Source organism: Brachypodium distachyon, chromosome 1 (genome assembly GCF_000005505.3).
Source record: "Brachypodium distachyon strain Bd21 chromosome 1, Brachypodium_distachyon_v3.0, whole genome shotgun sequence".
NCBI classification, from domain to species: domain Eukaryota; kingdom Viridiplantae; phylum Streptophyta; class Magnoliopsida; order Poales; family Poaceae; genus Brachypodium; species Brachypodium distachyon.
In genome coordinates, this window is record NC_016131.3 from 48164693 (window position 1) to 48187700 (window position 23008).

Below are 23008 nucleotides of genomic sequence, written 5' to 3' on the forward strand. Positions count from 1 at the left end.
ACGCGCGGGGAATCAACTTGTTCCATATACAGCCACGGGCGCCCGTGTCCGTGCTCCGCTCCGCCCCCTGCCGTCCGCTACCGCGCCGCCTAACGGAGTTGATCTCCGCCGGCCTCCGCTCCCGCTCCCTGCTCCGCCCCGCCCAGCCTCACCCTTCTCCCGCACTGCCGCCTGCCCCGCCGCACTGGAGGAGGTTACCGTCGAGAGCAGCTGTTGCACAGGACCGGCGATTGGAGGCGCGCCGTGACAGGAGCTCAGGTCAGAATTTCTTTCGCTTGTTACCTCCCATCCCCCTCCCTCACCTCACCTCCAGTAGGAATTTTAGGGTTCTTAGATTTTTTTTTTCTTATGTCTCACAGGTGTAAAGATGTCTCGAAGTGATTATTTGTCTATTCGATTTCACTTTGGTGGGGAATTTGTCAACGATGGGAAAACAATGCAATATGTGGGTGGGGGAAGAGGCTATGTCTATATTCTCCGCAGCAAATTGGGATTGGCGGAGATTAATCGTCATTTGAAGCTACACCACGACATTGTAGATGGACAGTTGTTGCACTGGTTGATGCCCGGGAATTTGTCAAGTGGCCTTGGTGTTTTGTGGCAAGATGAGTCATGCAAGGTAATGTCAGGGCATATTGCACATGATGGTTTTGGAGACAATGTTGAAGAATCAACTGAGCAACTGCAGACGATTGAGCGGATATATATAAATGATGATGGATATGAGGTAGAAGGTATGCTGTGCCAAATTTCGTGCGTGGAATGAAATTTAGTGGTAAGCAGGAGTTCAAACGAGCCATAATTGATTATGGCCTGCATGAAAAGAAAGAAATCAAGTTTGTGGAAGACGAGGGTGACAGAGTTAGAGCACAGTGTAGTTGGCCTATGTGTCCATGGTTTTGCTTGTTGAAGAAAACATGCAGATTTGCGAGCTGGCAGGTAACTTCTTTTAATAATGCGCACACATGTCCGCAAAGGAGAGATATTAAGTTAGTGACAGCGACTAGAATTGTAAACAGGTTCCAGAATTTGACAGTTGGAAATCCAGAATGGAGTATGCACCACCTGCAGCAGACGGTGCAAGAGGAGATGTTCACAAATATGCACATATCAAAGATCAAGAGAGCTAAGGCTGTAGTTGTCGCTAGGATGATGGATGCCAGGTTAGGTGAATACGGCAAAGTGTTGATTACCAACTCGAGTTACTTAGAAGCAACCCTAGGAGCAGAATAATAGTGAAGATTCACCCAGACTTTGATGTGTCAGCCTTTTACAGATTTTATGTCTGTTTTGACACCTGTAGGAAAGGTTTTTTGATCGGATGTAGGAAGGTAATTGGTCTTGATGGCTGCTTTTTCAAAGGAAGACCAGGAGAGCTTTTGTGTGCTGTTGGCAGCAGTTGACAAAGAAACCAATGAATCTTGGGATTGGTTTTGTGGCATTTTGTTCAATGACCTGAAGGTTGGAGATGGTGAAGGATGGGTAATAATATCTGATCAGCAGAAGGTACTTTCTACTTGTTGTCCATTAACTGAATGTGAATTGTATGTTATGTGCTGACAAGTCTCTCCATTTCATTTAGGAAATTCTTAATGCTGTGCAAAATTGGATTCCAAGGGCGGAGCATAGAAATTGTGCTAGGACACATACTCCCTCCGTCCTATATTAAGTGACTCAAATTGCCCAAACATGGATGTATCTATGCCTAAAAAGCGTCTAGATACATGTAATAGAAAGTCACTTAATATGGGACGGAGGGAGTATATGCCAATTGGAGAAAGAAGTTCAGGGACAAGAGTTGGCAGAAACTTTTTTTAGCAATCATGGCCAAAGAACACCGGAGCAGGGCCTGGTTTAAGTTAGGATCTAATAATATATGCGAGTCATTCAATAAGTGGATAGTGCAAGATAGATACCTGCCCATAATCAGCATGCTAGAAGAAATTAGACGTAAGGTCATGGTTAGGATACAAGAGATCAGAACTCAATTAGATATGTGGACTGGAAATGTGTGTCCTAACAGTATGAAAAAAATGAAGAAGAGCATAAACCAGTCGGCTTATTGCTATGCAATCTGGAATGGGAATGATTCATATGAAGTTAAGAGTAGGGAGCACAAGTTGAAGGTTAACCTTGAAGAAAAAACATGTAGTTGCAGGCATTGGCCAATTTCTGGACTTCCTTGTTCACATGCAATAGCTTGCATATACTACCATACAAACAACCTATATGATTACATCGCCAAATGCTACCATGCCGAGGAGTTTCGAAAAAACTATGAGCATTGCGTTGAGCCTGTAGAGGGCATGCCTGCATGGCCAATTTCTAACAGACCTCGACCAAGTGCACCTGGGCATATTTCACTTCCTGGTAGGCTGGTAAAAATAAAAAAAATCAAGGACAAGGGAACCACATGAAAAGCTGGGAAGCTGCAGAGTTAGTACAGCTGGTACAACCATTAGGCGCGGGATATGCAAACAGGAAGGCCACAACAGAACTTCTGTGTGAAGAGAAATGGAGGCTCAGCTCCTGCCGAAGCATCTCAGGTAATAACACCATTGTTCTTTAATGCTGAACTACGACCCATACACTAAACATGTTTTATTAGCAGACTTCTCAGCATGGGCAACCAGCTGCACCATCAAGCTAGCAACCAGCTGCTGCACCATCAGCAAGTTGTCGAAAGAAGGCGGCAACTACATGTGTGCGAGCATCAAAACAACCACCACCTGCTGCACCATCCATGGTAACAAGGACTCACTCCTATTATTTCAATTTAATTCTTGCTACAGAATTAACATATGTCGTTTGTGCAGCCTTCCCAGCAAAGCACAGCAGGTAGTACAAAAGGAAGTCAAGCATACAACCAGAACAATTCAACCCTTCCAAGAAGCCAACTAAGAGAGATACCAATTGCAAGACCACTGCAAATAATGTGTATGTGAATGGAACAGGGCAAGGTCGTCAAGCAAGATCAAATATCACTATCAATGTGTCATCCAGAAATGATGCCGCTCACACAAGAAACCAAGCTAACAAGTAGAAACCTAGACAGAAGTACAATAGGCTTGGCAAGCTTCTGGGGCTCTAGATGATCATAATTTTAGGTTGTGAACTGTGACTGTTGTGTGAATTGTGATGTGATAGGCCAAACTTCTGGCTCTAGATGATGTGATATTACCTGACATGCTTCGGCAGGAGCTTAGCCTCCATTTCTTTTCACATAGAATACATTCAGTCGAATCTTACAAGCTCTTTCTAAACATACACTCATGAAAATGTCAAAAATCAATAACCTGTCATATATGCTCAAGTTGAAGAACAAAATTCTTAGATGTAACAAGCGAACCCAGAAAATCATCCGTGTCATTCGGGATAACAAAAATTCTGACCGGAAAGCACTGTTACTTCTTAGCACAGCGCCCGGCCGTTGAGACGCAAACCTAAGGAGTATGTGAACCCAGAAAAACATCTGTGTCATGTCGGGATTACAAAAATTCTTAACAAGAAAGCACTGTTACTTCTTACCATGGTGCCTGCTGAGACTCAAACCTAGGGAATCCATGTGTGGAAATAAGGAAAGCTCCTAAAGAGCCTAGCAAGGCAAGGACGGCAGAGACAGGCATACACCTGCATCGTCGATGGCGTGAGCTGACAGTCCCAACAGCGCCCCCCGCCGGGCTGGCGCCATGGCTGTGCTCGGTGCTGACCCCCCGCCATGTCGGCGGCTCCGTACGTGTGCTGGAACGCGTCGGCTGGAAGCCCAGGCGCGTGGAAGCCCCCGTACAGAAGCAGAGGCACCCCATTCTGCAACACGAACGGCACCCCGTGCACATACTGGATCATCGCGAACGAGGCTGGACGCCGCGGTGCGTAGGCGTGGAAGCCCTGTGGCGCATGCTGGAAGATGCCCGGTGGCGCATGCTGGAAGATGTTGCTGAGTGATGGGGGGTAGAGGGGCGGCCGCTGGGCGACCATGTCGGCGTCAACTGGTGGACGCGGAGGCGTTGGGTTGAGCGCCGTCGCGAACGCCCCCTGGAGCTCCTCCTGCGAAGGCAAAGGGTAGCCCGCGCCGGCCTCAGCGTTGATGGCTTGGAGATACCGCGTCGGCGTCCAGCCGCTTGAAACGCCCCGCCGCCCACGAGATGCGCCTGCACACAGAACACATTCAGTCGAATTGGCAAAATTCGACCTAAGAAACCAACAATCTGCGACGAGCACGAAATAACTGCTCACCAGCGCTTAACGACTCAGCGAACTCGCCCGAGGAAGCCGTGGCGGGCACCAATGCCAACGTGAGGTCTGTACTGGTCCAGAACGCGGTGGAGCGCGGCGCGGCCGTGTGTAGGTCGTCGATGGAAAGCGAGATCACGGAACTCGTCGAGGAGCAGCTGGAGAGGCCTGACTCGGCGAAATCGCCGGTACAAGGAGTGGGCGACACCAATGCCGACGCACTGGTCCCGAACGCGGGCGAAGATCCCTCGAGCCCCGTCATCGATGATGAACCGGAGGAGCAGCTGGAGAGGGCGCCTGAGGAAGAAGCCGTGGAAGCAGTGGGGGGCACCATTAACAATGCCGGTGCGAGGTCTGCACTGCTCCCGAACGCGGACGAAGAGCCTTCGAGGCCCGTCGTGGTCGTGCTGCAGGTGCTGCTCGCGAACGTGGACGAAGACGAGGAGGAAGAAGCCATCCGAGGGGCGGTCCAGGAGAAGCGGGCGTGGCCGACCGACGAGGAGAGCAGCCTAGGGTCAGGCTCGCTCTCGAACCCCTCGAGCCGCGGCGGGGCAGCGGTGGCAGGTCCAAGAGCAGGCGAGGCGTAGGCGAGGCGTGAAGAAGAAGGCCCCGCCATGGCCGAAGAAGAGGTGAGCGTCGGGTCAGCCGCGCTCTCAAGTCCCTCGGATCCCGTGGGGGATGACGCGGCCCACGCCGCCGCGTACCGGTGGGTGGAGGCGGCGGTGAAGCGCGGCCGCGCAGTGGGACGCGGCGCGGCGGCCGGGGCAGAGCTGGTGGTGCGCCTCGCGGTGGCCACTGCACATCGTCTAGGGTGAGCTTGAGAGCGTCCGTGTCGGAGGCGGTCAAGTAGCAAGCGGCTGACGTCGACCCCGCCATGGAGGCCGACGGCGTCGAGGAGCTGACGCCCGGAAGCCGTGTCTGGCTGGAAGGAGAGAGCGCGGTGGCGGGCGGCGCGGTGGCTGCAGGCGTGGGAGTGGTGGCGGCGGCGGAGGCCGTGGAAGAGGAGGCTGAGGAGGAGGCCATGGGGATCGCTGCAAATTCAAGAGCAAAGCGGGCGGGAGGAGGAAATGGGGATTGGGGAGAGAAGCCGTGAGGAGGGAACGGGGGTTCGGATCGCACCGTTTCTATAACGGATTTGTGATGTAGGTTTTTTTTAACCCTTTCTGAATCTGAAATTACGGCCAGCTGTAGCAGCGATTCAGACTTATGGGTAGTTCAGTTCGTGCACTTGCTTGGAAATTTAGCTCCGCACTATATTGTTCAAAACTAGGATCGTTTAATTCTGCATTCCATGCTTATGACAATCCATGCTTTTTTGCATACACATGCAGTAATATCAACTCATAAGCAATTTTTATTTTCTGATTTAAAAATATAAGTATTTTTGTTCGCTAAGTTGTTACCTGGGCAGATTGCAAGTAACTTTTGTTTTGGAAATTATACAAATATAATCAATGGCTTCACCCATAACTTGATCTCTCATGTTTGGACTCATTTGGGTTTCCAATCCTGCATAATATCTACAAAAATCGTTAAACAGAAGCAAATAACATGAGGTGAATAGGCTGGAAATTGCACAAATTAGTGAGCCAAGGGTGTGTTGTGACTGTTTTTGTATGTGTGTGCATTGATTGTGACCAATCTTGCTTCGCTTTGCATCTCTAGACATCTGTATGCTCATGAGATCACTGAAATTGGCATGTAAATCAGATTGTAAGCATTTAATTGTACTGTCGAAACATGTTTTTACTTGATATTCAATCAGATCAAACCCTTTTTATGCCCCCCCCCCCCCCGCCCCCTTCCGTTTTTTGAAGCAACCATATATTACATTAGACAATCCGTTTACAGAGATTACATATATAGTCACGACACAACACAAACATACTTGTCAAGCAACTTTGCACAAAATACCCCGCAAGAAGTAAAAATAAAATTCTACTCTTGGAGAAACTTGTGCCTCGCCAAACCGTCATCCACCCACGTCCTCCAACGCCACCATGGCAGCACCGAAAAAAGGGGCGAACAACCTCCATACCAAGATCTGGGAGAGCACTTTCGCATACAAGGATGCTTTCCGAGCCGATGAACCGGACCGTCGCAAGCAACGAGACCGAAACTTTGTGGCACGTCGGCCGGGGATCTTCCCCGTGGTCGCAGAACTCGACGCCGTCATCTTCATCCAACACAGTCGAAGAAGAGGAACGCCGCCGCCTGCCATCATCCACACATCCAATTGCAAGACAGCAAACACAACTACAACGCAACCAACATGATCGCTACCCACAAAAGTGCCAACTGCTGACCACGAGACACGAATCTCGCCAGATCCAAAGATCGGCAAGACAACCAGGCCGTCTGCCCCTCGACGCCACCCATTGGAGCGACGTGAAGATGGAGGAAGAGCAGAGGCAAATTATTATGACGCGGCGCCGTCTCCTCCATAGAAGCAACGCCTCAAGAAATACTATGCCAACCTAACTACAGGCCGGAGCACCAGGGTCCCCACCCCCTCCCGTCGCCTGAAGCGGCAGACGGAGGAGGTAGGGATCGGCGGCTTGGATAGTCCGGGCAGACAAGATCGCCCCCTGAGATCCCTTTCCTCGCTGGGAACGGTTCCTGGAAGCGAACGTGAGCGACAGAGAGAGATAAGAACCAGTAAGGACAGGGAGGAAGCAAAACACACCCTTGCGCCTGCATGATAAGGTATGGATGTCTTGATCTGCAGCCCCCCTGGATTTGTTCTTCTTCCTCCTCTAGTCTCTGTCAACCGCCACGTGTCGGGGAGCTTGTTTTCCCCTTCATCTTCTTTCTTCTTTTTGTCTACCGTTCCATATTACAGGTCCTACTTGTTAATTGGGTCGTTTCTTATTAAATGGGCTAGTTATTTAATGGTCATCTCCAGTTCATTATTGGGCCCTTCATAAACTGAGTGTACCACAAAATGGGCTATTAATGGTCTACCGATATGTAGCCACATCGACTGTTATGTCTGTCCAATATGCTGTTGTGTACGAACAACACTTTCGATAAACAACGACTTCTCAAGAAACCCTACCCTAGGCGATCTAGGGTTCCCTTACTCCGTCGGCATCTTTGATTCCGGCAATGAGTTCCTCTTAGTTTTGGTCTGATTCCTTCTTGGCTTCTGCTTCTGTCGGTTCTCGGGCTGAATAAGGGGATAGCTAGCCTATCTACCCGGCCTTGGTTCCGCAGTCGTAAAGCTAGGGTTTCCAATCGTCTAATCTGACTTTGTTCGTTTGTGGCGGCGTTGTGCGGGAGGCGGATTATGGCGAGTTCATCAACATCTGCGACGGCGGGGAAAGATCGTGATGGGCTTGAGAAAGCTCTCGAGGAGCTTGTGCTCCGAGAGGGGGAACTTGACGATGTGGTGATTGAGGAGGCGGAGGTGGAGAAGATGGCTTTGGAGACTCGCCGGCTTGCGCTAGCCAGGGTCCATACTTCAAGACCTTTCAGTGTGATGGCTTTTGAAGAGAAGATGCGCACGATCTAGAGTTTGGCTCAGGACGCGGTGATTCGGGAGGCTGGTGACAATCTCTTCCTCGTTAAATTCTCGTGCCTCGGGGATTGGAAGAAGGTGATGTACTAAGGCCCATGGCTGTTTCGTGGGTTTATGGTGGTGATGGCAGATTACGATGGAAAATCGGACAAATCATTGATTCCTCTCCATCGTGTGGTGGTTTGGGCACAAATCCATGTGATCCCAGAGCTTTACCGGAGTCAAGCAGTAGTGAACCAGCTGGCGAGAAGGATTGGCAAGGTAATCAGTGTGGAGATGAACCCGCCAAAGTATTATGAAGGTGATTACGTACGTGTTCGCGCGAGCATTGATGTCCGAGAGCCGTTGATACAGGTGGTTCCTCTCATATTACCAAAGGAGAGGTTGTTGCTGGATGTCAAGTATGAGAAGCTAGGTTTTCTTCTGTGATGTGTGCGGACACAATAAGGACGAGTGTGGAGATGGTGTCCATGAGGACAGGAAGTTGCGGTATGGGAAGTGGCTGCTGGCCACTCGCCATGTGGCACCGACGACCTTCTCTTATGGCCCGCGTGCTCCTTCTGCCGGGCGTGGTGGCTGGGGAGGACGCGGTGGGGGACAAGGACAAGAGATGAGCTCGCTAAAACGGTTGTCACAAGAAGCTGACTTGGGTATTCCAGAGGAGTTTGATGACACTGCCACTAGCCCGATTAAAACTATGGATGCAAGCATCGATGGGAAGGATCCTATGTCTGCCAGGAAGAAACTCGACATGGACATTGATTCATCGAATGGTCAGAACCCATCTGTTGGGTCAGGGGCGGTGAGCTCTAGTTCTGCAGATGGGGATGTTCCACCACCTCCACCGCAGTACACCAAACCTAAGGGAAACAAGAAGTCTAGGCAGGGTGCGTCCCCCTCAAAGGCGCAGACAGATTCTGATGGATCGACGGCCTCCCTCGCGGAGGACCGCCAGAGGCAATGAGTACTTTAAGCTGGAACTGTCGTGGCATTGGCAACGACGCGACAGTTCGTGAACTCCGCACGTTAGTGAGGAGGTTTGCCCCCTCGGTGCTGTGTTTGCAGGAGACACAAATAGGTAGTACGAGGGCTCAGAATCTTGTTTTTACCCTACGTTTTCAAAATAGTTTTGTAGTTAGTAACAATGGTCGGAGTGGTGGTTTAGCTATCTATTGGAACAATGATTTTTCAATGGAGTTGATTCATTATTCTCAGTATCACATAGATATGATAGTCAGGCAGGATGGGGCCGATCCTTGGCGACTTACCTGCATTTATGGTGAAGCTAATGTACGGGAACGACATATGACATGGGAGCTCCTCCGTTTCCTCCGGAGTGAGTCTGATCTCCCATGGGTTTGTTTGGGTGACTTTAATGAAGTGCTTAACCAAAACGAGCATTTTGGTGTTGGTGATCGAGACCCAGCACAGATGAGAGGCTTCCAGGAGGCTGTTGACTTGTGTGGTTATGTGATCTGGGATTCAATGGCAATGTGTGGACTTTTGAGAAGAAGGTGCGTGGTGGATCTTTCACTCGGGTATGCTTGGATCAGGCCCTGGCCTCGACATCATGGTGGGCCAGATATCCTTTTGCTGCAGTTATCCATCTTACGGCCGCAAAATTGGATCACTGTCCAGTTCTTATTCGCATGTCAGAACCTGCGCATGGCAGCAGGGAAAGGCGTGCCCGATCGTTCTGATATGAGAAGATGTGGGAAACGCATGAAAACTTCTGTTGCACCAGTGGCACCCGGGGTACCACCGCCGCACGATGCGTGGGCCCCGTCTGTGAGTTCTCGGGAGGATTTTGTCCCGGGCAGCAGCCACGAGCAGCCCGGCAAGCTACCAGCCCGGAAGGGCTAGCGGGGCTTCGAGGAATATTCCCGCCTGGACACCTCCCGGGAAGCCGCTTCCCGGGAGGGGGGTTCCCGGGTGCGTTGGCCCTGGGCGCTTCCCGGGGAGCGACTTGCCGGGAGAAGGAGTTCCCGGGCGCAGGCTCCCGCCTCAAGGGTGGGGCCCAGCGGGTAGAGCAACAGCGCCACGCGGGCGCGTGGCGGGCGTCGGGTGCGCGGTCTCACCAGGACGAGGAGTGAGGCGCACGGCGCATTAAATGAGCCGACAGGAGGGGCGTTACCCGTCCAAATCAGGTGAACAGTGGTTGTCCAATCCTACCCTAGGGTTCTAGACCCCTAGCAGCGGAGGTGGCGTCCATGCGTGCCACCAGCTCACCGAGGGGGAGTTGTATGCCTCCTTGCTCGACACTTGTAATGCATGCACCGCGGCACCTGTGGTATCCCCTTGAGTATAAAAGGAGGACTAGTGCCAGCGGTCAAAAGGTTCTAGAGGGGTTCGAAGCATTCGGCCTGTTGTGTTCAGTTCTGTTCAGTTAGGTTTTCGACCGGTAATAGTCCAAGGATATCAAGTAGCACTTAGCAAGAAAGGAGAGAGCGCCCGGGGACCCTCCCCCGGCAACGTGTAAACACTTGATCCATTGTCAATATTAGTTCAGACAGGCAGGACGTAGGGTTTTACACCTCCGGGTGGCCCGAACCTGGGTAAAAACGTGCGTGCATGCGTTCTTGGCTTGCGTGCACCTTAGCTATATCACTTCGCAGATTACGTAGGACCATCGGCCACGCCGGCAATCGCCGGAGCGATCCCCGACGCCCCTGCCGATCCTAAAAAGGGGGCGTGATCTGGTGTCGGAGCCCCGTGCGACGACAACTTCCAGGCTTTTGTTGGAGAGAAGTGGAAACAGATCGGCGGTGGATCTACGATGAGAGACCTGCAAAGCAAACTGCACGCAGTTGGCGAGATCCTGGCCGCGTGGAATGATGAGGTTTTTGGGAGTGTCCGGAATAAAACTAAAGAATTGCTATCTGAACTTGAGAGGCTTCGGGCGCTCCCTGACCGGATCGGGCCGTCGGATGCTAAGCAGCAAATTGTTGCAAAGCTTACAGAATGGAATGAAAGGGAAGAAATTATGTGGCGGCAAAGATCTCGAGTACAGTGGCTGGCTGAGGGCGATAAGAACACGCGATTTTTTCACCAGAAAGCAAGTGGTCGTAGGAACAAGAATCGTATTGAACGATTGTGCTTGCCCGATGGTAGCTTTACCAAAGATTTTCAGGTAATGGCGGAACACGCTGAATCCTTTTACCATGATCTGTATCGCTTGGAAGGTGTTTCAGGCATGGAGGATGTACTTGCTTGTGTCCCGACAAAGGTTACAGCTGCAATGCGGGGACGCCTAAATCGGTCGTTCCTTGCTGAGGAGGTGAAAAAGGTGCTGTTCCAGATGTTCCTGACCAAAGCACCGGGACCGGACGGATTCCTGGCGCACTTCTTTCAGCGACAATGGGATCTTTGTGGTGAGGAGGTCACGCCAGCAGTACTCAGTGTTCTGAATGGGACCGAGGAGGCTTATGATATGAATCACACTTTGATTGTCCTTATTCCGAAAGTGCCAGGTGCCTCTTCTCTCTCCCATCCTATCAGTTTGTGTAATGTCGTGCTTAAAATTGTGTTGAAGGTCCAAGCAAATAGGTTAAAAGAGATTTTGCCCGAGATCATATCGGAGGAACAGTCGGCTTTTGTCCCGGGGCGGCTGATTACAGATAACATAATCACGGCGCATGAATGTCTACATTTTATGAAAAAGAAGCGAGGGAGGTCTTCCCAATTTTGTGCTCTCAAGTTGGATATGATGAAAGCTTATGATCGGGTTGAGTAGTCTTATTTGCGAGCAATAATGTTGAAGCTGGGTTTTAGTGCACAATTGGTTTCCTCAATTATGAAGGTTGTCACCTTAGTGTCTTTCTCGGTGTTGTTTAATGGTGAGCGTACAGGAGTTTTCCAGCCAAGCAGGGGTATCCGTCAAGGTGACCCAATTTCGCCATACCTGTTTTTGTTAGCAGCTGAAGGTCTGTCTTGCCTGTTAAGGAGCAGAGGGAATTCGGAAAATTTGTTGGGCATCATTGTGGCACTCACAGCACCCCCGGTCAATCACCTTTTATTTGCAGATGACAGCTCGCTTTTTGCAAAAGCTAGTACGGAGGGAGCGGCAGAGTTGACTCATGCTATTGAGACCTATTGCAATGCTTCGAGGCAGCGGGTTAATCGTCAGAAAAGCTCAATTCACTTCAGCAAGGGATGCCCGGAAGAGGTTAGACAAGCCATGATTGAGGTGCTTAGTGTGCCAAATGAATCTCTTAATGCTAAATACTTGGGCATGCCGACTGACATGGGCAACTCAAAAAACGGTCCTTTTAAATACCTGAGTGATTGGGTGTGGGGAAAGGTTCAAGGGTGGATGGAACAGACTCTATCGGCAGGTGGTAAGGAAGTCTTAATCAAATCTGTTGCTCAAGCAGTCCCAACTTACTCTATGGCTTGCTTTAAACTCCCAAGGGGTCTGTGTTTGAAGATCAATGCTATGATTCGGAGCTTCTAGTGGGGGAGTAAGCGAGGGAAGAGAAAGACTCACTGGGTTTCGTGGGAAACGATGACCCTGCCCAAGTACACGGGAGGGCTTGGGTTCCGCAACATTGAGCTCTTTAATCTGGCACTGCTGGCACGTCAAGCATGGCGTACTCTGATAAGTCCTACTACCCTAAGTGCTCGTATCCTGAAGGCTGTGTACTTTCCCCAGGGCACGATGATGAGTGCTAGTCTTGGAGATCACCCGTCTCAAATCTGCACGTGCAATTGTAGAGGGACAGGAGGTGCTCCAGCTTGGCGCGATCAGGAGAATCGGTAATGGAAACTCTACCTCAGTATGGCATCAGAACTGGATCCCAAGAGATGAACGGCTGCGGCCGTATGTTGCGCTGAGGCCGGATGATACTCCCTCTAGGGTTTCGGAACTGATCAATCATTCCATGGGCTGCTGGGATGTGAGTAAACTCAACCTTCACTTCCTACCAATGGATGTTCAAGCGATTAGAGCTATTCCGATTAGCACTACCAATTTTGGTGACTTTTGGGCCTGGCACTTTGAGAAGTCAGGTGTGTTCAGTGTCTGCTCCTGCTATAGAATGTTGGTCACTACCAAAAAGGTACGGGAAGATTGGCTTAAGAATCGCCCGGCATCTAGCTCTCTTACCACCGAAAAATCTTGGGTGAAGCTAAGGAAAACTAAGGTGCCATCGAAGGTCCGCTCGTTCGCTTGGAGACTTGCGCAGCATTCCTTGCCCACAGGTGATATTCTCAATCATAGGAACATGGCAAAAACCAAGGTTTGTTCTATCTGTCGGGTTGCCGAGGATTCCTGGCGCCATTCTCTTCTTGACTGTACGATGTCCCGGTGTGTTTGGGCATTATCGATTGAGCAGCTTGTGGAGCATGTCTGTGCGTCTTCCTGTCCAGATGCGCATGAATGGATTTTCCATCTCATTGATACAACTTCCCATTCTGAATTCACGGAGATCCTACTGACCTTGTGGGCTATCTGGTCTGCGCGGAGGAAGGCTATTCACGAGTCGATATTCCAGAGCCCCGTGACGATTCATGGCTTCGTGGTTAAGCTCTTGGCAAAACTTCAGGTGGTGCAGGCCCAACCACTAGTGCATGGGCAACCGAGACCGCCGGCTATGGCGCCGCGCTGGATCCCACCGTCAGCAGGGATGGTGAAGATAAATGTTGATGGTGGAATCGCTAAGACGAAGGACAAGGGTGCGGCCGCGGCTGTATGCCGTGAAGACCATGGTCTCTATTTGGGTTCATCGGCAAGGGTTTTTGATCATCTCACGGATCCGCCGATGCTGAAGCACTGGCCTGTTGCGAAGCTCTAGCTTTGGCTGAAGACTTTAACCTCCAAAGAGTGTGCATTGCCTCCGATGCACAGGTGGTAATCAAGGGGCTCCTGGAGGGCACCCGTTGCAGTTATAGCTCCATCCTTCGTGAAGTTGCTACTCGCAGCAAGGCTTTTAATAGAGATGCCCATAATCTTGTTAAAAGCGCTGCGTCACTTGAAGACGGCCGATTCACTTGGCTTATCCAGCCTTGGGATGACTCTGGTATAACAATGTCTATTGATTAATAAAGGCCGGTCTTTCGCTCAAAAAAAAAACTTTTATGTCTGTCTGCGCTAAAAAAAACTGTTATGTCTGTCTCTTCCTTTCTCTCTCTGTATATGTCCCTGTTTATTCAGAACTAGCAATAACACACCTCTTTTAGTTACCATATATTTCTAGTCGGGTCAATTTCAGCACTGCTCTTTTCAATTGCACCACTGAGTTTATGCAATTCCAATTTGCAAATTTTAGCAGTTGCAATTTCCCTGGTTTAATAGGGATTCATTTTTCCTAGTTTTTGGCCTATGAATGTACAATCAAAATCTGTGCACTGCAGCAGGTTTTGAATATCAAATTTTCTTTTTGTTTATTTCAATGTTTGATGGACACAGATCGAACATAACATGTGCAATGCAGCAGGTTTTAGCAAAGATTTTGATGATTTACAATCGTAAAACTGTGTTCCTTTATAATGTCTTATTAGATCAATAAGAATCCCATGTTTCTGTTCCAAACGAAGTTTTTCTGTGAATTTCAATCCGATCTGGTGTAGTGGTGCATATATACATATGATTTGTTAGTTGTGATCATGATAGACGCCACTGCAGTGTGTTTTTACCACGGAATGTTTTTGGGACGTGGCTTGTAGCTTTGATTTTTTATCCTTGTTGGTAAATCGTGTGCAAACTTTAACTTTTGTTGTGGCTGTAACTTTTGCAGCTACTGAAAGCTATAATATGAAATGCCTCGGAAGGAGAAAGTATTTTTTTTTCATTCAAATTGCAGTAGTTTTGAATTGAGTTGCATGAACTTTACTATTGCAATCCCATTTCTGTGCAAATGCAATTGAATGTTACAAGGTATCATGCAAGGAAACATGGCACACTATAAGAAAAAAGGGAGCATTCATGACAAATTTGTAGCACTTGCATTCATACATTGGTTCAATTGTTCTCAGTTGAACACAGCTAAAACTACAGAAAACAAAAATAATAAATAGCCGCACAGTTGCTTCAGGTTACATGTGAAAGAATCAAGGCATATTACAAAAAGAATGTGAACAAAAAATATTTACAGAGCCATGGCCACATATCTAAATCGGAACGGAGCTCCTGCTAAGATGACCATAAAGATTATTACAGGTACAAATTACTTCTGATAGCTGGTGATTTGGGTCAGCAGATAACTGGGTGTTCAATTCAGCAGGTTCTGCAAAATATTCGCCCAAATCAGGACTGAATGGACGACAAGCCTTGGACTTCCCCCAAGCTGGTTCAACCTCATTCTCTTCCATGTTCATCCATTTGAACAAAAGATCCCTGCATTAGAGTTCGACGGTACTTCTCTTGTGGAAGATTCATTTGAGTTCTGAAGCATTCTTCCCACCAAAAAAATTGTGATTATCTTTTGATTCATATCTCCATCATGTAATGCTATCTTCTGAATACATATAGTGCTAACCATTGGTCAGGTCAATGACAATGCCATGGTGCCAAGTTTGACCGTCCTCAATCACCACCCAAACTGAGGCAGAGATGAAAAGGGTTCATCAGTTACTGCATCCAGATACCAAGGTAATTTCAGTTCAGTAAGCTGGTTATCACTGGCCTCTCCTTCATTTCTTGCCTCTGCCACCCTGTAATTGAAAATTCCAGCAATCACCTGAGGGACAAACCAGAAGCAAATACTCAATTTAGGCTATTATGCGAACAGGTTGTTATCCAATATCATCAACAGACTTCATCGCTTGGGCACCGATAAAATTATCATAACACCACTCAAGATCATGATCTGCATTTTCATAAAGATTGCTAACTGTTATGCAAACAAGAAAAAACTGAGTTTAGACTGAATGAAAATGGTTATGGACTTACTCATTCCCTGTACTCATGGTACACATTCAAAAGCATCAGAGATGCAAGTGGGGTGGGACGCGGCCGTCCAAAACACGTCCGCATCAATTGGGGTGGGTATTTGCAGCTGCCACAAATCCCGTATGCCACAATACGTGCTTTGGCAGGATTTGGCGGCAGCCCGCGATTGGCTGTTTCATCTACAGAACTAGAGCATCTATGCTGGGAAAAAAGGAAGTAACATTCAGAATTATGTGTCCACGAAATCCATAAGCTACTAGTATCAACTAGCTTTTTAGTTACATTACATTCCACAAAATACAAACATTATACATTGAATTACTCAAGAACTTCTTCTGCATATTGTATAGGTCAAGAACCAGTTCATATCAGCCTGTCAACATCATCTACCAATTGCTCATGTTTATCAAATCTATGACGAATCTTCCGCTTTTGATCAAAGAGGTGAATTACAACACCAAGTATTGGTCGATCTTCCGTGCAATGTCCATCAACATATGAGATAGATTTACATACTGTTGCAGAGATTCTCACTAAAAGAACACACAGGTAGGATAAATAAGAAATTTCATAGCAAATCCTTGCATCATACTGAACTACTCTGATTAGATTATAAGGTAACACTTACTAGGTGAAAAGAACATATGGAAACTAATGGCAATGATGCTAGTTGGTAATCAGTTGTACCCGAAAGAACTAGGATATATGAACTTAGGCTGAGAAGGACTCATGCTGAATGGAGCTACAGTCCTACAATATAAACTTACAGGCTTTTAATAACTTGAACAGCTACTATTGAGAGGCTCACATAGCCAAAGCTAGTACTGCCAGTGTTTAAGATCACCATATGCAGCAAAATATGTTGGGATAACTTATCATTGACATATAGGTGCATGGTTCACTTCAAAGGGCAAAGGCCAATTTTCACAGATATTGAAACTCCCTGTGGTGCCCATATTAATTTTCAGAATTCGTAGAGCATCGTTACTGAAATAGCTTGATGAAGGATCACTCGGTACAATAGCACTACATGCACTGGAAAGAGTGTCAAAGCTTGGCCATGGTGTGGTACTGAACTTCCTGACAGAGTTATGGCTATTGACAAATTAACCCACTAGCCATCCAATAACGTGCAGCATCAGTACTGCTGTAGTACTACCTAGAAGTGAAACCATGCCCCGTCGGATGGGATCAGTCACGGACGACGGTCTAGCCAAGATCCAAGATGTACAGAGAGGGGAGTGGAATATATAGGAGCAGAGTCGTTACCAAGGAATCCCCCATCTCATGCACAGGAGCAGCAGGAGAACGGAGGCTATTGGGGCGGACAGCTGATCTCCTCCTATGAGGCTATGAGGAGGGGCGGGCGAGAGCCGGAGAGCTGAGAGCACATGAAAGGGGGCGGCTCTGGAACGGCGACGGAGGTGCTGGTTCTGCTTATACCTGAAGCCGGGCAACCCGGTGTCTTAGGCTGTGTTTGGTTGGAGGAATAGAGTAGAATATCATGGAATGATTCCACAACATATAATGATCCGTCCGTTTGGTTGGTAGAATGGGAAATTGGACAGGGAATATTCGGGTGATATGCGGAACCAACCGATAACGCAAAATCGAAGGAATCAGTTGGTTCCAGTTCGCTCGAGCGGCACGTGATCTCTCACGTGAGTACTAGTCTCACCGCGCTCATCAAATTATCCCCAAATCTCACCCTCCCGATGGGTGCCGCAGGGAGGCGACGGGCGATGCCGCTGGGTGGCGAAGCGCTGCGCCGGGCGACGGAGCATCGGAGAAGCAACGAGGTGGCTGGCTGGCGAAGCAGCTGCTGGCCTGGCGACGGAGAGGCAGCTGGGAGGCGGACTGGCGGAGCCGCTGTTGGATGGGCGACGGAGCATCAGAGAAGCAGCAGCGAGGCGGCGGGCTGGCGGACCAGAGGCCGGCCGGCCGGCCGGCCGACGGCAGAGGGTAAGCAGCGAGGCGGTGGCTACGCGCAACTTCAATGGCCGGCGACATCTCTCCCGTGCAGGTGTCAGCGTGCTTCCTCTTTCGCCGGCGGCAGCAAACCTCCTTCCTACTCAATTTGATTCGCGTTAGATCGTACCCATGGATTGCGTTGATTGATACTCAAGTCAATTCGTACCGAAATTTTATTGAAACAGCTTTTGTGAATTTTTAGATGTTACATGTAACCTCATCTCTCCTATTCAAGAGGTGATTGAACCGTATCATGCCATTCTACCTCATGCTCTCTAGACACTACCTTAATGTCAGACAATCCACAACGCAGCCCCCCGGCGTTTAGTAGCAGGCAAATAGCGGGCAGCCCCACTTGCATCCTGGGTCCGAATCAAATGGAGCCTTTAGCCACATCAGCAGCCGCAGTTACTTTTCATAATACAAACCATATTAGGCTTTGTTTTAGCACTTTGGAAATGAACGTGGTGATACAAATTTCATGTCATATAAACCACGTACTAATAGAGTAATTGTGGAGCTATGTGATGGCAACCCAATTTGTTTCTATCACCCTTCAGTCTACTGGAGATGCAACTGAAATTTATCGATGCAATGATCCATGGTGTTTATCGATGCTCTGCTTATTTGTCTATACACAAAGTACAAAGAGATCACAAACCCGTCATCTCAGAGATCACAACAACCAATTCAGTCACCATGATCTTTAGAACCCCAAAAAACAAAATCATTATAACATATTTTCAACTGACTGGCGAAGAATTAATCTGTTTGAACGATTGTCCAGTCCAGTTTGACGTGGTTTCGGTCACCACGAGATCTCTTCCAAGATGTCCAGCTTCACCGAGATATCCAGCCCTTGCTCATCTGGTCATTCAAAACTCCCTCCTTCGGCGTTTGGAACCATCAGATGCAGTGAAATGATTCTGGGAGCTCTGTAGTGAAGGAATTTCAGGAACGAACATGGCATGGTCATACACAGGGTAACGCAAGTTCCCTTGCCAGTAGAGACCCGAAGCTGTTGGTGGCGAGGGAACCTCAGGCACCACCCATGGATCCTCAGCAACAAATCCAGGCACTTGGCCTAACAGGTCTTCTGCAAACAGGCCTTCAGCCAGACGGCACTGTGGAGACCCCCCAGCACTCCCCAGCTTAGCATTGTCACCCTGTAGCACAAACGAGAATGGGTTAGGGCGATGTGGAGCTGAAAAGGCCCATCCCGGTGTGGATGGGACAATATTCAATAGTTTACTTTTCTGGTACCAATCATAGCAAGTTTCCTTGCAATTGAATTAAGAATAAATGTAAATAGCACTAAATCTAGAACCGGATTTCACAAAAAGGCCTCAACTATTATGAACTGGAGAAGCCTCCTGACAACTTTGTTATCAATTCTTACAAAGCTGATCAGAGTGATGGTGGCATTGCCCAGTACTAAAAATTACTCTACAAGCATACACCTTAAATAAAATAACGGCCACACAGCAAAACTAAAATGAACAAGGGACAGAAATCACTTCCATAAAGTTCTTAATTTACAAGTCTTCTAGGAATGATTGAAAAGTCTGAAACCCAAAGCAATCAGCATGCTAGCTTAACTCTGAAACTTCCCATTTCACCCATCACCCTATTAGTTGATTGAAGCAACTAACTAGCTAAATTTCTTCTAGCGCTAACAGAAATAGAAATTAGATTAGGCAATAATTTACCCTTAGTGGCTGGAAAGGTTATATGCTCTTAAGCTTCTGTGCACTGGGGTGAACTAGTTTTTACAAAGGGAAAAAAGTCCAATAGTATCACAATATTAAGGTCCTCAATTCCATCAAGCAACTAAACCATTGAAAACTTGTATATATTTAGAAAAGCTAACTCTTCCTGTGGGAAAGAGAAACCTCGATATATGAATCACCCAAGTGAGCAAGAGAGAGAAAGAAATGTATCAGAAAAGCATAAGATATTGGTGACAACTATAAAAGACAGGCACTGCATAAATACATCTATATAACATTTTAGATTACCTTAGAAGAACCATGTTCAGCGAAGCCCAAGTTTGGACCATACTCTGAGTTACTGAAGAATTCATCCACATGCCAATCAGGTAGACTGTCTGAACCATTACCACCTGAGAATGGCAAGTTGTATGCCCGGTCACTGTCTTTGTTCATTTGATTGGAGAAGGCTGTTGTGGTCTGACTAGATAGCAAAAGTGTTGGACTTCCCTCTGATAGGTACTTAGGTGGAGGTTCTTCCGATCTAATTGCACTGTTGTTCATAGTCCAATTGACCATTCCTGTCCTGATATTTGGAACAGGACTCTGCCTGGAATAATCTTCACTGATTGCATTTTGGCTGGGAATAGATACACTAGTCTCACCTGAAAACAAGACTGTAGGATTTTTTCTTGGCAAGTGTTTCATTTGTGAATCTACTGATCCACCAGAAACGTTAACATGCTTGTCAGCAATAGGCGGAACTGGATCAGCAGGATCAAGGCCAACCTGAACTCCTGTTAGCAGGAACCTTTGATGTACTGAAACAAAGGAATTTACTGTGTGTATAGCAACATCGCAATCTCTACAAAGTAAAGCACGGTCTTCCAAGCAGAAGAAGTATCCAGAAGCATCCTGCAATGACAAATAGAGATTCAGATCCGCATACACGGAATTAAAGATAAATATCAGAAATGTCTTCCAGCAGGAATCAATAGTACAAAGAAAATTGTGTGGGTATTGTATTGTCTCCAATAACTGGACCTAGTGCCTTTGCGCATGGGCCTTCCACTGTTACTCAGCCAACTGAGCAGTAGCAAAAATACATCGTCCAATCATTCGACAGGATCCACATCCAAATTATCCAGCTAGGTATGACAGACAAATAACTAGTATATACTGTAATACAGTTAGCATGATATCCATATGGCAATTTAAGATTGAAGCAGACCATAAAATAATGCTGGAGTTCAAAGAAATAAAAGATGCATCAAACAATTAGCCCCCTACTAGAAGAGTCTGCTTTGCCAGCAAGAAAGAACTTATAATATATAGCTTTTTATAGGCCTCACGACTTATAGTTGCTCTACTGCATGACGCATAATGAAGTCATTATACAAACTAAAAGGTTGTGAGATTGATGAATTTTTTCCTATTCAAACTAAGGTTGCATGACACCTTACAAGAATTGATAGTTTGTAAAGACATAATGTAAAGACCTCACTTAGGCGCAGCGTAGCTGCCTCAAGGTCATTAAAAATGGTTGGTTCTGGTCTTGTGGCCCTCAAGATCTCCCTCACCCATAAAGTAACCACACAGGACATAAAGGAACTCCCCCGCAAAAAAAAAGGACACAAAGGAACTGATGCATGAGAAAAGTGTGATACAGCAAAAAACGCAAGGTGGTATAGTATATACACTTCTTAAATTTGTTGACTATTTAAAAAATATAAGATTTACCTCTAACAAAAATGTGCTTACAGACAAATTTGATCAACTACTGCAAGGCATGTTCAGCGAATGCATACTCGGATTTGTTCAGTATAGGACTTACAGTCTAATATCACAACCAATGCAAAAAGGTATTCTTGATGTTCAAGATGATTAAGATAATTCCCTAGCTAGTGTCTATCTGTGTGAGAATCCAGGTTGTCATCTTATATGTGGGATTCTCTTCTACTGGTGACAATTTGGCTGGTGTTGAACAAGATGAGAGGAAAGCTTATCCAAGTTCACTACAAAGCCTATTCCAGTTCAGTCATTTCACTTAAACTTCTTAAGTGATCTGTAATCCACGATACCTACTACCTAGCACCTAAACTTTTAAAGCCTTGACGGAACTGCTAGTGCTAGCAATTATAGTATATTCATATTATTTGGCTAGAAATAGACAACTTAAGAGAAGCTTTTCTTATGCTAGTTCCACTTGGTCTTTTGCATGTGACTAACTGAAACCATGACTACAAATGCTAGTCCGGTTAAAATAACACCCAAGACATCTTAGGCTTGCGGACAATCATTGATCATGTTTCCTTTTCATAGGGGGACGCCAATTTAAATGCTTAGAAGCCACATTTTAGGCAAAGAATGAACAGCAAACTGACACAGCATGTGCATGCACATGCTCAGTAACCCAGCCAGCATGGAGAAACAAGCATGTATGACTGTCATGGCAGAGGCCATGCCAGGATAGCATGATGATCAGCTCTAACAGAACAGCTTCCTTTTTCATTTTCCATATTGGTTTGAAGAAGTTGGTATGAACTATAGAATGGAAACTGTTACCGTGCTTTCATTTTCCTTACTGTTTGAACCTGGTGAGGTATGAACTTTAGAACAAACAACTATCACTATGTTTTTATTTCCCATAATACTTTGGCACATGGAATCTGGGAGCATGAACTTTAGAACAAAAGGTATTGCTGCACTGTTAAGGTGCACATTGATCTTTGATGGCCATGTTTAAGGTTTCTAAGATATGTTACTAGTAGTACACAAGTAAGTCAAAAGATGGCTTCCTTACAGAGCAAACATTCCCATATGTGTGATAATACATGAGGATAAAATGATGTGAGATTATTACTAACAGGATCATCCGCTGGCGAGATTAGTGCTATGCTAGTAGTAGCACTAGTTTCGTTTCAGTAGATAAATCATTCCCGGTAAGACTCCATCTGCTGAGTAGCGATTACTATTTTACTCGCAAACAACAGGACTACAGGAGGAAACGCGGCTAAGGAAGGAACACAGACAGACGCCCCTAGAGTAGTGCTCTGCTCTGCGCAGAAGAACAACCGGGCCCCGAATCAAGCAAGCAAGGGGGTGGGGACTCGGGAGGAGATCAAGAGGCGGGCTAGCTGACCTGGCAGATGTCGCACTTGGGCGGCTCGGCGGCGGCGGCCGCCGTGGGCGCGTGCGCATCGGAGAGGAGCGGCACGCGCTGGTGCTTCCCGGCGAGCCTGTTGGCGGCGTGCACCTCCTCGTCGCAGGCGGCGCAGAGGGCCGCCTCGTCCGCGCAGCACAGCACCCGCGCCTCCGCCGACCCGCACGCGTTGCACTGGATCTTCATCCACCCGCCCGCTCGATCGATCGATCGATAGGGTTTACGCTCTGAGGCCTCGGGAAAAGGGGAAGGAAGGAAGCTGGGGGGGGGGGGGGGGGGGCGAGAAAGGAGGACTCACGGGAGCAGCAGTGATGCGATTGGATCGGGCTCTCTCGCTTCGCTTTGGCTCTTGTTCCAGGGATTAGATTAGCTTAATTTAAGTGGTGGTGTGTGTGTGGCTGGCTCGCTTTCAGTGGCCGGTGTTTGTGGTTAGTTATCGGAGACTTTCACTCTCCAGCGAATCCAGGAGGGAGTGTGAGACGACGACGAAGCGGTGGTCAGGCTGTCAGAGTCAGAGAGCGGAA

The 23008-nt window shown here is 47.7% G+C and overlaps 1 protein-coding gene and 1 long non-coding RNA gene across 2 annotated transcripts; one reads left to right on the forward strand and one right to left on the reverse strand.

The window, feature by feature from the left end:
• On the forward strand, positions 1 to 3251 carry LOC100839775. Its single transcript, XR_729700.3, has 5 exons — positions 1 to 258; positions 360 to 1506; positions 1583 to 2546; positions 2612 to 2746; positions 2817 to 3251. It is a non-coding gene; the product is annotated as an uncharacterized LOC100839775 (long non-coding RNA).
• A 14886-nt stretch (positions 3252 to 18137) lies between these two features.
• Positions 18138 to 22760, reverse strand: LOC100839073 (B-box zinc finger protein 22). The gene is made up of 3 exons (XM_003564278.4): positions 22464 to 22760; positions 19631 to 20236; positions 18138 to 18778 (listed from the first exon to the last, which is right to left on the reverse strand). Exons 1-3 carry the CDS (start codon positions 22668 to 22670, stop codon positions 18488 to 18490), a joined length of 1104 nt encoding a protein of 367 aa, XP_003564326.1. The 5' UTR covers positions 22671 to 22760; the 3' UTR covers positions 18138 to 18487.
• Positions 22761 to 23008: the final 248 nt, after the last annotated feature.